The 14,244-nt window shown below is 40.0% G+C and overlaps 1 protein-coding gene across 1 annotated transcript; it reads left to right on the top strand.

Annotated features, from left to right (window-relative positions):
- Positions 1-2,619: 2,619 nt before the first annotated feature.
- ncapg (non-SMC condensin I complex, subunit G) lies at positions 2,620-13,307 on the top strand. The gene is made up of 21 exons (XM_053332138.1): positions 2,620-2,728; positions 3,787-4,023; positions 4,440-4,668; positions 4,913-5,058; positions 5,183-5,267; positions 5,405-5,597; positions 5,694-5,843; positions 6,798-6,938; positions 7,530-7,653; positions 7,972-8,061; positions 9,097-9,285; positions 9,420-9,530; positions 10,154-10,273; positions 10,433-10,669; positions 10,753-10,934; positions 11,138-11,303; positions 11,837-12,004; positions 12,126-12,249; positions 12,493-12,540; positions 12,661-12,730; positions 12,877-13,307. The coding sequence occupies exons 1-21, from the start codon at positions 2,621-2,623 to the stop codon at positions 13,001-13,003; spliced, it is 3,045 nt and encodes a 1,014-aa protein (XP_053188113.1). The 5' UTR covers position 2,620; the 3' UTR covers positions 13,004-13,307.
- Positions 13,308-14,244: the final 937 nt, after the last annotated feature.

Below are 14,244 nucleotides of genomic sequence, written 5' to 3' on the forward strand. Positions count from 1 at the left end.
CTTTTGAACATGACTGCCCTTTTCCAGTTTTTGTGTCAATATAATATTTCCATTAGATTCTCTCTGCTTGGTAAATTCCCCCAGTTTGTAACACATGCTCTCTGTTAAAAAAATCACAAACGGAGATAATCCAGATGACATCACTGGAGTCATTTTCTCACACCTGAGAAAGCTCCTTCACGTCCACATAAGACTTTATAAAATTGTTTTAAGAGGTTGAGCAGTAGCATGACGAGTAAAATGACCTGTATATTTAACTCTGACTGCGCCATTTGAAGACTTTATCCAACCATTTTTGTAAATTTCCAAAACAAACAATGAGATGATCATGCTACTTAATTCATGCAACTGGACAGCTGTGTGAAGGTGTGGAAGTAGGCATGGTTTGTCTGTCTCAAGCTCTCTTTTTCATTCTTAACACAACTTTTCTGTCAGTTTTCATGTGTACAACAGCATGAACACCTTCCCAAAATGTACATCATCAGCCACATTAGTGCAGCATTTATCATGCTGAGACTATACAACTTGCAAAAGACAGGTCAACTCTTACAGTGCATAAACATGCATGGCCTCAAAAATATAAATGAATTACGTGGTTAGCCTATGTGGGATTAATGAAGTGATTCAGACTTTAATTATTTGACAATATTACAACATGTAAGTAGTGCAAGGTAATGAGAAATTGCACGACTGATGATTCACATGGATGTTCTGGCATTTGTACACAAGTGGGGGTATGTCTCTGGAAAGTATAAGTGTCCATCAGTGTGTCCATCAATGTAAAAAAAGCTAGAAGTCACATTTTTAGGCTTATGACAGAGTTGGTGGACAGACTTTTATCCCTTCCATCCTTCATCTACCATCATAAATATTTAATATGATAATACACCTCCCTGATAATCCCACACTCTCATGCACGCAGGTATAAAGCAAACAACCCTATATTAAATTGATTTTCAGACATAGATGGCTGCTGTTGGTGTTTCCATATTATGGAGTGCCCTGTTTGCCTGCAGAGATGCTTGTCACTGCCCTTCCCATGGGTGAACTGTCTGCTGTGACCCTCCCCAGCTGCCTGGCAGCTGTGGCCTTGGACACCACAACACCAACAGAGGGGTTGAACACTGGTACAAATAGCTCATATGATATGAAATATTACCAGATTAGTGATCTGGTGTAGGAGCTGATTTCTTTCATAACACCAAATCAATATGTATAACTGCGTTTTTTCATTGTTTTTTATTAAGGATTCATAAATAATAAAAGTACAACCTACCACTGGTCTGTGGCTGCTGTAAGATAAATATCAGTAGGTGGTCTCATACATGGCTTGCAATTCATAAATTAAAGTTTTACCTGTGTGCTCATCTCCTGAATATACGCATGCAGAGCACTCTTGAAAAAGCTAATCAAATGATAATTTGCAATTCATGGTTAGTTAAGGTTCTTGAAAGGTCTGCCAGTCCTAGGCAAAGGAAACTGGATGTGTGAATAGCCTGATCATGGATATATAGTGGGGGTATTAGTGGAATCAGTTAGTAGACCTTATACATATTTTAAAAAATTAATTCATGTCCATGTTTTTGCCCTAAAAACAGAACAGATGGCTCAACCTATGACCAGCAACATATTAAAACACTGAACCAGAGTCCAAGATTGCTAAACTGAGTTTTTATTTATTTATTTATTTATAAACAATACCAAAACTAACCAGAACTATGAGAGTCAGGAGGCCTGGCCAAAAAAAACAAAGAGGAGAAAGCCCATGGGCCAGCCCAGCAGGCTGGCCAGCAGGCTGGCCCATAGGATCCAGGACTTCCCCCCTAAATTATAAGAAAATGTACTTCCCCTTATACACTAAAGGTCAAGCAGGTCATCAACTCATCAGGAGCACCTGAAAGTAAAAGGAGAAGAGGAAAGGGAAGGAGAGTGCGTAACAGTCATAGTGTACATAGATATGCATACAAATATAAAGCAAAATTACAAATAATAAAGACATTGGCAGATGATACACAAATTAATGAGAAATATTTAAAAGTACAAATTTTGGTTCTGTTGATAAATTAAAGAAGAAGAATAGCCTATATAAAGAATAAGAGAATTTATTTAATACACAATCAACCCTGACATGAACATCTCCTGCAAGGCTAAACGCAGGGCATACATCATATCCGAGCGATAGATAGAACAGTTCTATCTTGTATATCTGATTCTATCTATCGCTCTGATCCGTACGTCCATGTACGTCATTACGTAGCAATTGACATTACGCATTCCTGTTCTCGCGAGAATTACAGCACAGTTGAATTTGAAAACAGGCGGCAGTGTTTCCTGGAGAGAATAGCAGGAGAGGTAAATACATTTTTAAAACTTAAGTAATGTTAATTCTTACTGGATAACACGATGTCCGTTTTGATATTCTGATAAAGTATATTGTAGAGTCTCTGGGGGAGTCAGGTTATGTTGTTTTTTCCTCTCTTGAGGTGGAGCTTTGGTTAAGTTTTTTAATGAGACTCTGGAGACAAACAGGCTGCTGCCGTTAGCATCGTCTACTTAGCGAAGGAAGCCTTTACTGTTGTAGTAGTCTCACATTTTTACTGTGGTTTTCTGTAAAGGAAAGATGACGGCGGACAACGAAATAGACATTAAGGAGGCGTTTCAGCGCGCTCAGAAAGGCCACAACAACAAGGCGAAGCTGGTGGCGAGTCTGAAGAGCCGCTACAACAAGGTGAGATGTGCTGTTTGTCTACTGTGTTTATTTTGATATTAAAGGACTTAAAGTCTGTCTTCAAATAACAGGCAGGTGCCCAGATAAACACTAAGTAGGGTTTTTCTTGCTATAATAATTCCTCCTGTTCATACTGGACATCAGAAGATCCTTTCATAATGAAATAATGAAAATCCACAGTCCTCCTTCAGTGCAGAAAAGTATTTAAAAGTTTATCCGAACCTAATATGAAGCTTCAGCCGTCCAAATTAGTCAAATCAAGTATATATATTTTAACGTTAAACTCCGTCTTTTTGTTACTGTGCCTCCACAACAGGGAAACACTGTCTGATCTGAGGAAACACAAAATATGGATTTGATGCTAAAAAGACTGTACATTAGGCTGATCCACTTGATATGACTGACTCAGACTGCTGGAGCCTCCTATAATGATATAATATAAGCTTCAGATAAACTTTCAAATGCATTTTTGCACACGTTTGTTTTTTAGATGAACAACAAAATAATAACCATTCAATGTTGAATGGACTTTGGTCAATCATCACTTACATTAATAGATATATTTGATTATCTTTTAATAGCCAGTATGAACAGGACTCAGGAGGAATAATTACTGTGAAGAAAAACCTCTTTCAGTGTTTATATGGACACCTGACTCTCGACTAATTGAGAAAATAATCGAACCGAAAATGAAAATGGTCGTTATTTGCAGCTTTAAAAAAATTAAGAGAAGAATTAAAAATGATCATGCAGTGTGAAATATGAAATAAATATCCCCAATTTTAACTAAATGAAAAGCAGTATTAATTTAAAGTTAAAGAAGTACAAGTTGGCGTAGACCTCTGGTTTTGTGGAAGTTTATATATGGTGAACAGAAATTGAAGACCACCTCTTCATTGTTTTGGACCCTGGGGACATAAAACAAACATGTCAGGTAGGATCTGAGCGGTCTTGATGGTCATCTGTTGTGATACCTTTTAATTATTTTGCAGAAATATATTACCCATCTTATTATTTCTTCTGATTTGCATACCCTGTCACCTGCCTGACGACATCAGCTTGAGGACAAGACACTGTTTCATGAGGAGTTTGTCCACTACCTGAAGTACGCCATGATCGTGTACAAGCGGGAACCTACTGTTGAGAATGTCATTGAATTTGTTGGGAAGTTCGCCACAAGTTTCCAGTCTCCACCTAAAACAGAGGAAGAGGAACAGCAGGAGGAGGAGGAGGAAGAAGAGGAAGAAGAGGAGGATCATCCATTTTTGAGTTTCATCTTCAACTTCCTGTTGGAGGTATATTTATTACATGAATGTATGCATTGACGCTAAGGGATATTCGGAAATAAATATTCACAAACAGAACTTTGTCAGAGATCGTCAGAACAATCGCCATAATTTTAATAATCAGTCGATCCTGATTGTTTTCTAGCATTAATGACAACAACCTTCCATTTTGTTGAGCATTTTTTGTGCAGAGGTGATTCATGTCTCTGCAGCATCTTAACCTAATTATGTCAATCTGTCTCCATTCTCCTTCATTGTTTCTCACTCCTACACTCATATGGTATACAACCCTTAATCTATGCTTGTCTTCTTTCCTTCCATCCATGTCCGTTCTTCTTCCTGTACTCTATGCCCAATCCTATGTCTCGCTCCTCTTTTTCCAATTCCTTTGGACTGTTACATTTTCTTCCTTCCTCTCTTCTCAGTCTCATAAAGCTAGTAGCCACGCGGTGCGTTTCCGTGTGTGCCAGCTGATCAACAAGTTACTGGGTAGCATGGCAGAGAATGCCCAGATTGACGATGACCTCTTCGATCGCATTCACCAAGCCATGCTGGTCCGTGTCACCGACAAGTTCCCCAACGTGAGGATTCAGGCTGCCTTGGCAATGACCCGCCTGCAACAGCCAATGGATCCTGACTGCCCCACCATCAACGGTTTGTATTTAGAGAGTAGTCGAGGGCAGAATGGAAAGAGATTAAAAATACTCCACCCAGTGTTGGTGTTTGCTGGCATGACTTGTTTATTGGCATCATGCAGTATAGAGCTCTCTTATTGACTTCAAGGCCTTGTATTCTGAATACAGTCTTTAATCAACACTCTTTGATGTTTGGATTTCATATTTATGTCTGTGTAGCTTTCTTTCTCTAATGTCAAATTGTCCATCTCTCCACTGTTCAGCCTACATGTTGATTCTGGAAAATGACAGCAATGCTGAGGTGCGACGTGCCGTCCTCTCCTGCATTGCCATGTCCCCTCGCACCCTCCCCAAAGTACTCAAACGCACCCGTGACATCAAAGAGAACGTCCGCAAGTTGGCCTTCCAGGTATTCACACATAAGGTCACATGATCGAGTATGAATTTGATGCACACATACGGCAAGTCAGCATCAACAGACATACACAAAAAGTTCAGAAGAAATTTTAAATATTTTTGTATGCTGTCTTAAGGTTTTGGCAGACAAAGTCCACATTAAAGCGCTAACCATCGCCCAGAGAGTGAGTCTGCTGCAGCAGGCACTCCATGACACGTCAGGTAACACCAGTTTGTGTGCTGGGTACTTTTTTATGAACAAAAATTAAATTTAGTATCAGTACTTGCAGTGAATAAAAAGATGACATTGTGCATAATTCATTTGTATGACCTGTTGAATGTGTGTGTGTCCATTGTAGAAGCGGTGAGGGAAGTGGTTTGTTCTCGTCTGCTGCCGTCCTGGCTGCTTCGGCTGGATGGTGACATCATAGAGCTGCTCCACAGGCTAGATGTGGAGAACTGCTCCCAAACGGCTCTGGACACACTCAAAGCCATATTCAAAGGCACACCTACTGATGAGCTGCTGCAGAACAGAGTACAACTCGACAACAGGTGCCGCTATCTCTCTGGATCTCATATGTGTGAAACTGTAAATGAGATTCCGGAAATTAAAGATGTGTGTGTGTGTGTGTGTGTGTGTTTCAACAGGAAGCTGATCCCAGCAGAGTCTCTGAGATGTGAGACCGTGCTTTACTGGAGAGCTCTTTGTGAGTTCATTAAAGCCAAAGGGGAAGATGGTGAAGAAATGCTAGAGCAAGTGTTACCAGATGCTGCCACATATGCCGACTACCTCTATGGGTGAGAGAGGAGATAGATATTCATTGGATTACATTTATATCATCTTGCTATCAGCTGTATGTTTTACTATTGTTGAGTAATGTCTGGACCAGACAACTAATTCACAGGCTATCAGAATTTTTAAACATAAAACAGTTGCCATAATCACCATATTGTAACTCCAGGTATCTGAAGGCGGTGTTCTCAGACGAGCTCTTTCTGTATGTAACTGTGTGGCTAACTGAACGTTTTATATAACAGCTTTAATAGTGTGGCTAACTAATGGTTTCAATTTTAACCTAACCTGACATTTACATAAAAATACTAACCCTACTCTACCAAACCAGTCAAACAACTTCTGTTGACGCTCAGTGCATTATTACATCAAAGTCAGATACTTATAAAACAACTGTGATCAAGTTCAATTGATTCAGATATGCAACAGACCATGTTCTACAACTACTATAACTACAAATTTAGCTGTAAACACTAATACAAAAACAAACTCCTCCTTTTACACAGAAACACCTGTGAATGTTCTTGTCTTCTTGCATAAATCACAAAATGCCTTCCACAACTTGTACATATTGTTAAATCCCAGGAGTCAGATATCATCCGTCCTACATGTCATTGCAGTTAGACCATGCTGCTGTATTGTCACCTGTCAAATGTGTGGGATGCTGTAGTGTGAAATGCTCCATAAATAGGTTTGCCATAAGTTAGTGGCACACTTAACACTTCTCTGCTCATAAAATATGTTGATGATCAAGTAAGAGTTTATTTTCAGGTTTGTATGAATGACCCAGTGGCTAGCTGATATTGCTGTGTGTAGTACCTGCTTGTAGGTAGTGCTAGTAGGATGTTTGGCTACCTAAAATGTTGCATTGAATATGACTGTACTCAGGTCACTGCCTGATTTTTAGTTTGGTGTCTTAGCGTCTGCTGTTGTATAACTCTTGAGTCTGACTGTTTTAGATATCTGAAGGCAGTGCCTCTGCTGTCCGAGGAGCAGAGAGCTGACTTTAACCAGCTGGAGTTGGTCATGACCAAAGAGTTCATCTCACAGCAGCTCATCCATCTCATCGGCTGTCTGGACACCAACGAGGAGGGCGGCAGGTAAGATGGAGAATGTGGTATTGTAGGTAGGATGATAAAAGGTTGCCTGTTGATTTTTCTTGTAAACAAACAAAAGATCTGTTTACATTCAGGGTTTCTCCCTAAAATGCATTGTGTGTATCCTTTAGGTCTAAACAAATGTGTTGAATGCATTTCCGTCCTCATTGAGAAAATATTGAGAGAAAATGTGAGAGGGATTGATAGAGAGCAAATATAAATCTAGAACAGGATTACTGCTTACTCATTTGAACAGCTTCTTGGAGAAAATGACCAGAGGGGATAGGGGTGATAAAGGGCAGGAAGAAGATAAACAGGAAGACTAACTGCTTGGTAACCTCAACGCCAAATTATAAGGGTAAAAGTTATGAGAGAAGAAGAATTAGAAAACAAGACAGATTGTTTCATTTACCTTGAGTAAAAATAAAAAATGTCATTGATTGTTGTATTAAATGAGATTCAGACAACGTATTGTATGCAGTATGAGTTAGTTAGTTTAGTTCACTAAGATATCCATATTGTCATTACTTAAAGTATTATCATCAGCTTGTTGAGATGTTTTATTGAGACTGGGGGTTTTTTTTGTCTTTGCAGGAAGCGAGTACTGACTGTACTGCAGGAGATGTTGGCTCTACCTCAGACTCCTTCCTCACTGGTCTCTCTGCTCACTGAAAAACTGCTCACCCTCATTCCTGACGATAACAGACGCATACAGACTGTGAGTTACATCTGACACACAAATCTGAACTCTTTCACCATCATAGACTCAGTGCATATATAACTACCCCTCATAAACTCATGTGATAGACCAATTAGTGAGAAATGACAATATAAAAGCTTAAATTATTTGTCTCTGTCTCCAGATAGACACACTTATAGGGAAATGACTGTGTTGATGGGTGCTTTAATGAAACTGTCCTCTGCTACTAAAGCTCTCTTGTTTGAGATGCCACAAAAAGAGACAGATTTTCCATTCAGTGGTGGTGTCATTACCGCTGAGAGTGATGCCTAAATGAGCTGGCTTTGTGTTACACAGGTGGCAGAAATCATCTCTGATGTGAGGGAGCCCATCATGGAAGCCTGTCAGCCGGTGGATCAGGACGAGAGCCGCAGGCAGCAAGTCCAGGTGGGGAACACTCACCCAACTGAAAGCACCCAGGAGCAATTAGAGTCAATAATCATGTCTGGTCGCCCTACTGCGTGTTTTTTGGATGGGTGAAAACATGACATATTGGCACAGTGCTTGATAATATTAGATGGGAGATTTTGCAATATTAAAAAGCCAGAGAAAGAATGATTACTATGAATGAGCCAAATATGATTTAAAACAAAAAGTGTTATATACTAAAAGTGAAACTACTAATACATTTCTTAATTATTTTACATTATAACAATTATAATCTTTATTTATAAAGCACAGTTTTCAAAAGTTATAAACACAGACATATAAAATAATTTTATTTTTAAAAACACCAATTCAGTGTAAAATTAAAGAAAACAAATTAACTAAAATCAAGTGAAATCAGGAGAGGCTTTCTGATAAAAGAATGTTTGTGCTCTATTTACGTCTCCTCGCTGTCTGTTTCTATCTGTTCATCGCTCTGTACCTCCAGATGGCAGATGGTTGGTATTTGGAGGAAAAATGTATTTGAACTAAGCAGATTACGAACATTAAGCTTTTCTTGGCCTGGTCGAGTAAATTTTAGTTTTCATCATCACGTTTTCTCTTCATTCAACCTCAGTGACCATCAGGGGTTATCTAACAAGACAAATAGACTTCGAGAGGTTGTCTCACAGCGTTGGACTTTATTCATGATCATCAGTCCGTTGACTTAAACTCACTCTCCTGTTTTACAATAAGCAGTGAAGGTTCGTAGTGTTTTAGAGGTCAAACAGATGCAGAAGAAGTCCATCCTGACTCAGGTGTTTAGCTTCCATCTGGTTTGTGCACCTGCTCTCTTCCCTTCTCTCTATCCCTCTATTTTCAGTGAGTAGAGGCAAAGTTATCTCTAGAGCTTGGTAACCTGTCCCAGAGCCTCAGCTGTTGTTGTTTTTACCTTTTAGTTTCCCAGTCAACAGTGAAGAATCCTCTGGAGGAATGACTCTCCCCTCTCTCATGTTTATCACCTCTACCCCTCTTCTCTTCCCTCCTTCCTTCCAGCTGGCAGAGGTGAAGGTCCGTATCTTGGAGGCTAAACAAACCCTGGAGGACTGTATCACAGCTCAGGAGTTCGGCCGTGCAGCGGAGCTGAAGGAGTCCATCACAGAGCTGGAGAACCACAGGAACCAAGTCCTCCAGGAAATTGCAGCAAGCAGTCAACCAGCTGATAAGGAGGTCCGCTCTGAGAAGGTACAGAACCCCACAAGAACCTCCACCTCTGTGTTATATTAAATGTAATATATCCTGATTAGCTAAAATGGTCTTTCCTTTTTTATAAAACCTTATAATTTATGAAATGAGTGTGTTTGTTTTCTCTATTTCAGAACGACCCAGAGACTCTTCTGAGATGCTTAACAATGTGCGCTGAACTGCTGAAGCAGATGAACATGAAGACTCGAATTGGCCCAACAATTAGTGCCTTAATGTCCTCACTGGTATAAATCAGCACCTCATTTTTTACCCATAGATCCAATAGGATGTTTTTGAAATCAATAGTATCAGAACGTTAGTTGCCACTGTTTTCATTCATATGTATGGTCACTGTTTATTGTGGGGTGACACTGTTTAATAGTGGCCATCTTTTATTCAAATGTACACAACAACCTGAAAGTTGAAGGTGAGGTGTTAAATCATTCAGGTGCAGGACAAGTTGCCTATTAACAGACTAAAATGAACAATTACAGAGATATAGTAAATGTTCTTATGTAGACTGAACCACATGGATCTTTATATATGCCAAGAGGACAGATGCAGGTCCTAATACAACCAACAGCATATCAAATGTTAGGTTGTGTTCGGAGGTCCTTAGAGTGTTGTTGCACTTGCATTTTTAACTTTGTATTTGATTGATTCTCTGATCTCAGGGTTTTTAATTCTAATGCCACAGATGTTTGTCTGATGCAAAAATGTACTGATATGTTTTGATATTGTCTGCTGTAGGAGAGTCCATCACTGAGTAATAGTAATAATCTCTAATTATTTTATTATTTGTTGATATCATATCTTATTAGCAAACATTTGAAAGTGTGGTTGAAATCAGTATTTCTCTCTTTGTCAGATCCTTCCAAGTATTGCAAATGCTCACCCTGCTGTCCGCAACATGGCGGTAGTGTGTCTGGGAACGTGCACTCTGCACAGCAAGGAGCTGGCCAAAACCCACATGGTCCTGCTGCTACAGGTACTGTTGCTCACATGTGTTTTATTAAACAAATCTTTGTGGTTTGATACTACCAGAGATACATTGTGGAAAATATGTTACTTGCATATTGGTGCACTGACGCAAACAGGCCCAAACAGCACTTCCTATGCTTGAATTGTTGTGTGTTCGTGTTTTCAGATCGCCCAGCTGGACGAGGTGAAGATACGTATCAGTGCTCTGCGGGCCATCATCGACCTGCTGCTGCTGTTCGGCTTCCAGCTGCTCTCTGAAACAGCTGCCACTCAGACAGTCCCGCCCTCCCAATCACCAGAGCGGCAGGATGAGGACGCTCCAGTGACCGAGGACAAGGGAGACGTACCAGAGGACACAGCACAGAGTATAGTTGTGATGCTGTCAGAGTTCTTGGACAGTGAGGTGAGCTTCACCTGACACGTTTTCTAAGGTAAAAAAAGTGACAACATTAATTTAAGTATCTGTGTGGATTTCATTATTTCCAGGTGTCTGACCTGCGTACAGAGACAGCAGAGGGCCTGGCAAAACTTATGTATACTGGCCGCATGTCTAGCGGCAAGATGCTGTCTCGCCTGGTGCTGCTGTGGTACAATCCCGTCACCGAGGATGACACCCGCCTACGACACTGCCTGGGTGTCTTCTTCCAGCTCTACGCCCGCGAGAGCAGGTCAAACATTCACACATACATGAACAAATAAGTCATGTGGCCAAATTCCTGAATTATTTAGATCAGCTGTTATTCAAGATTATTCCAAGATTTTTAAGGAAAGGAATTCATTTATGTTTATTAAACATCCTTCTATTATTAGTGTGATTGTTTGTCTTGTTGAAGTATTGAGTGAATATGGAGTGTGTTTTTGTGTGTATCAGGGTCCATCAGGAAGTTTTGGAGGAGAGTTTCCTTCCGACTATACGGACTCTGATGAACGCTCCAGCCACCTCTCCACTAGCTGAAGTGGATGTTAACAATGTGGTGGAGCTGCTTGTGGAGCTGACCCGTTCTAGTGCGCTCGTGAAACCTTCAACCAACACAGAGGTAAGAAACATCCACTGAGAGTCGGGGATCAGTCCTGGTGGTCTTGACTGTGAAAAACTTTATTAGTTGTGTTTTTATTTGCTCTGATAGAGCTGCAATGATTAATTGGAAGAAAATGGACATTTTTTAACAAAAAGAGATGAAATATTTGATGGTTCCAGGTTTCCTTGTTATACATGATAGTGAACTGAATATCTTTCTGTTTAGGACTGTTGCTCAGACTAAAAAAGACATTTAATGACATCATCAGCTCTAGGAAATTAGAAAATAGAAAAAAATGCCTTTTTTTTTTGTCTCATTTGAGGTTTGATCCATCACACCTTGAACTGGAAAAAATAACGAGTGGATGAATCAATAACGAAAACAATCATTAGTTGCAGCCCTGCACTCTGATTGAATTCTGTGGTTTTAAATTGGAGCGTGCAGAGCTGTAACACACAGCTGGTTCACTAAACTATTCGATACCGGCTCATTGAGGCGGAAACAGAATGAATTTCTGATTGGGTGTGTGCGTGCAATGCATATGTCTTCAGGAGGTGTGTGTCCATGACTACCTGGCAGTGCGCATCTGTGGGGAGATGTTAAAAGACCCTACAGCCCCCGAGGTGCGTCTCTATGCTAAGACTCTTAGCAACCTGGAGCTCAGCAGAGGCGAGACTGTACGGAAAGACCTGCAGACGCTGCTGCAGCAGCTTGTACAGGTATAAACAGATAAAAACACATAACCAGTATACACACAGTATAAAACATCTGTATGTGCGCCTCTTGAAAAGCCACATTTTTCATTGCCCCCTCCTACCCCCTCTCTGTGTTTGTCTTCAGGTGGTGAAGGACCGAGTGTGTCTACGTGCTCTGGAGAAGATGATTCACCAGCTTGTGGACTCTAGAGAGCAGGCCGAGCTCCTCAGCGCTACTGCACTTCAACCACTGGATGTCAATGCAGACGGTACACACGCAACCTTACTATGAAAGACAACCGCATATGAGTAATAGATGTATTGTTGTTTCCTCAGCACCTGTTTCATTATGACGACTTTTCCTGTAAAAGGATTGTGTCTTACTACCACAGGGTTGCTTAGCGGATTAAAAAAAACACCTGACTGCATCATTTTCAGTCAAGACAAGAATACAGCTTGCAGAGAGAGGAAAAAACAAAAATCTGAATGTTCTGTCTGCTGTGTTTCCACAGAGGCTGCAGCAGACGATCCATCAAAATCTGCCAAGAGACCCAAAAGAGGTAATGCAGGTTCTGTATGCTCATCTAAAATGCAGTTGTTCATAGTGCCTCTGTACTTTTAGACCTCTCCTCCTATTTTGACTCAGCATTGTGAGGTAACCTGAGTGTTTGTGTGCACAGGCCAGAGGAAAGTTTGCACAGCCAAAAGCGGAAGAAAGTCAAGCAGGAGGACCGAGTCATCAGAGGAGAGGTAAGTGTTTATGCACAATGTGTAAGGACACGATGCATTTATCTCTACCTGTGCACATGATTTTATACCTTCACTTTATTTTCATTCTCATACTCATCTTGTTCTGCTGTTTGTTTGTTTTTTTGTTTTTTTTGTCTTTGCTACAGTGATGGAGAAAATGTTCCTGAGTCAGTACCTGTGGTTCGCCCCTCACGGAGGGCAAAGACAACGGCTCTGGAGAAGACCAAGCTGGATCTTAACACCCTCATCAACCAGGAGGCCAACGTGTCGTAAAAATCAGTTCATTCAAGCTCGGCTATGGAAAGATAAAGCAAAAATGGAAACTGATGTTGCAGTTTATTTTAACCAGTGTTCAAATACTCAAAATACAGTTCACTTTCAGTACTTTTTCTAAAGTGGAAATATTAACTTTTCTTTGCCCTCTCACTTTTCTTCTTTTTATGTTTTCTATTAAATAAAATTAACCTTTGATAAATGTTACAGAGACTGATGTGACTCTTGCAATAGCATCATCTGAAGTCTGTCTTTTCCTGTCTTGTCAAGTTGTATCATTTTAATCATAAAAACATTTGTATCAGTAAAACTTGTCCTGTCCTAATTATCACACCATCAGTATATTGCATTCATACAAGCAGTAGTTTATGTTAGATCAGTGATTCCCAACCATTGTTTGACCCTTAAAAACAAAGTCAACTCTCATACAAGAATCACTGATATGAACAGGTCTGTTTTTAAGGTGCACATATGAGTGATTTAAGAACATTTGTATCATTCATCACTTTTCTCTTTAGTTTTCAGATATATATTAAATGTACAAGTGATCCATACCTGTTGTACATGTTATGAATAGATATCTGCCTTTCTTCACCAAGGAGGAACACTTGAAACAGTTACAATTATTTTTAAATATGCTAAAATTGGTGAAAAATTATAGCTAAAACAAATATAATGCAGCATGTATATTCTGTTTACTATGTTATCATCATGGCTGCCAAATTTACTGAGAGGTTTTTGTAGATTTTATTGGCATATTTTGGAGCAGCAGCTTCTATATTTCAGCAGGTTCTTGGAAACCTCTGACAGCTGCCTCTGTATCTCTCTATCTCTGTAGCTCTGCAGCTCTTTGTCCAGCATCCTGTTGTGTTGCAGCTGACAGTGTAGCATCACCTTTAGTCTATAATATTCTCCTCTGATATCTCTGTGACTGTAACATGACCAACTCCCATCATAGAGACATTTTTTAGCATCTAATTTCAGGTCAAATCATTCCCTCTTTGCTGCTGTCACAGTGCAGAGCTGCTCTGATGACATGTTAGCTGGAGTCATATTATCTCATTCTTTCAGGTTCTCCTAAATTTGTCTTCTGATTTCTGAAAGCAGGACTTGAAGCTACACCTTTTTTTTTTTTTTTACTCTTTGGAACCTTTTTTGTGAATAAAACCCACCCACAGACTGATGGAACCTTATATAGAAATTATAGGGGCATGGGTTATGCTAATGAGAGATCTCATGAC

Source organism: Scomber japonicus, chromosome 2 (genome assembly GCF_027409825.1).
Source record: "Scomber japonicus isolate fScoJap1 chromosome 2, fScoJap1.pri, whole genome shotgun sequence".
Lineage (NCBI taxonomy): Eukaryota > Metazoa > Chordata > Actinopteri > Scombriformes > Scombridae > Scomber > Scomber japonicus.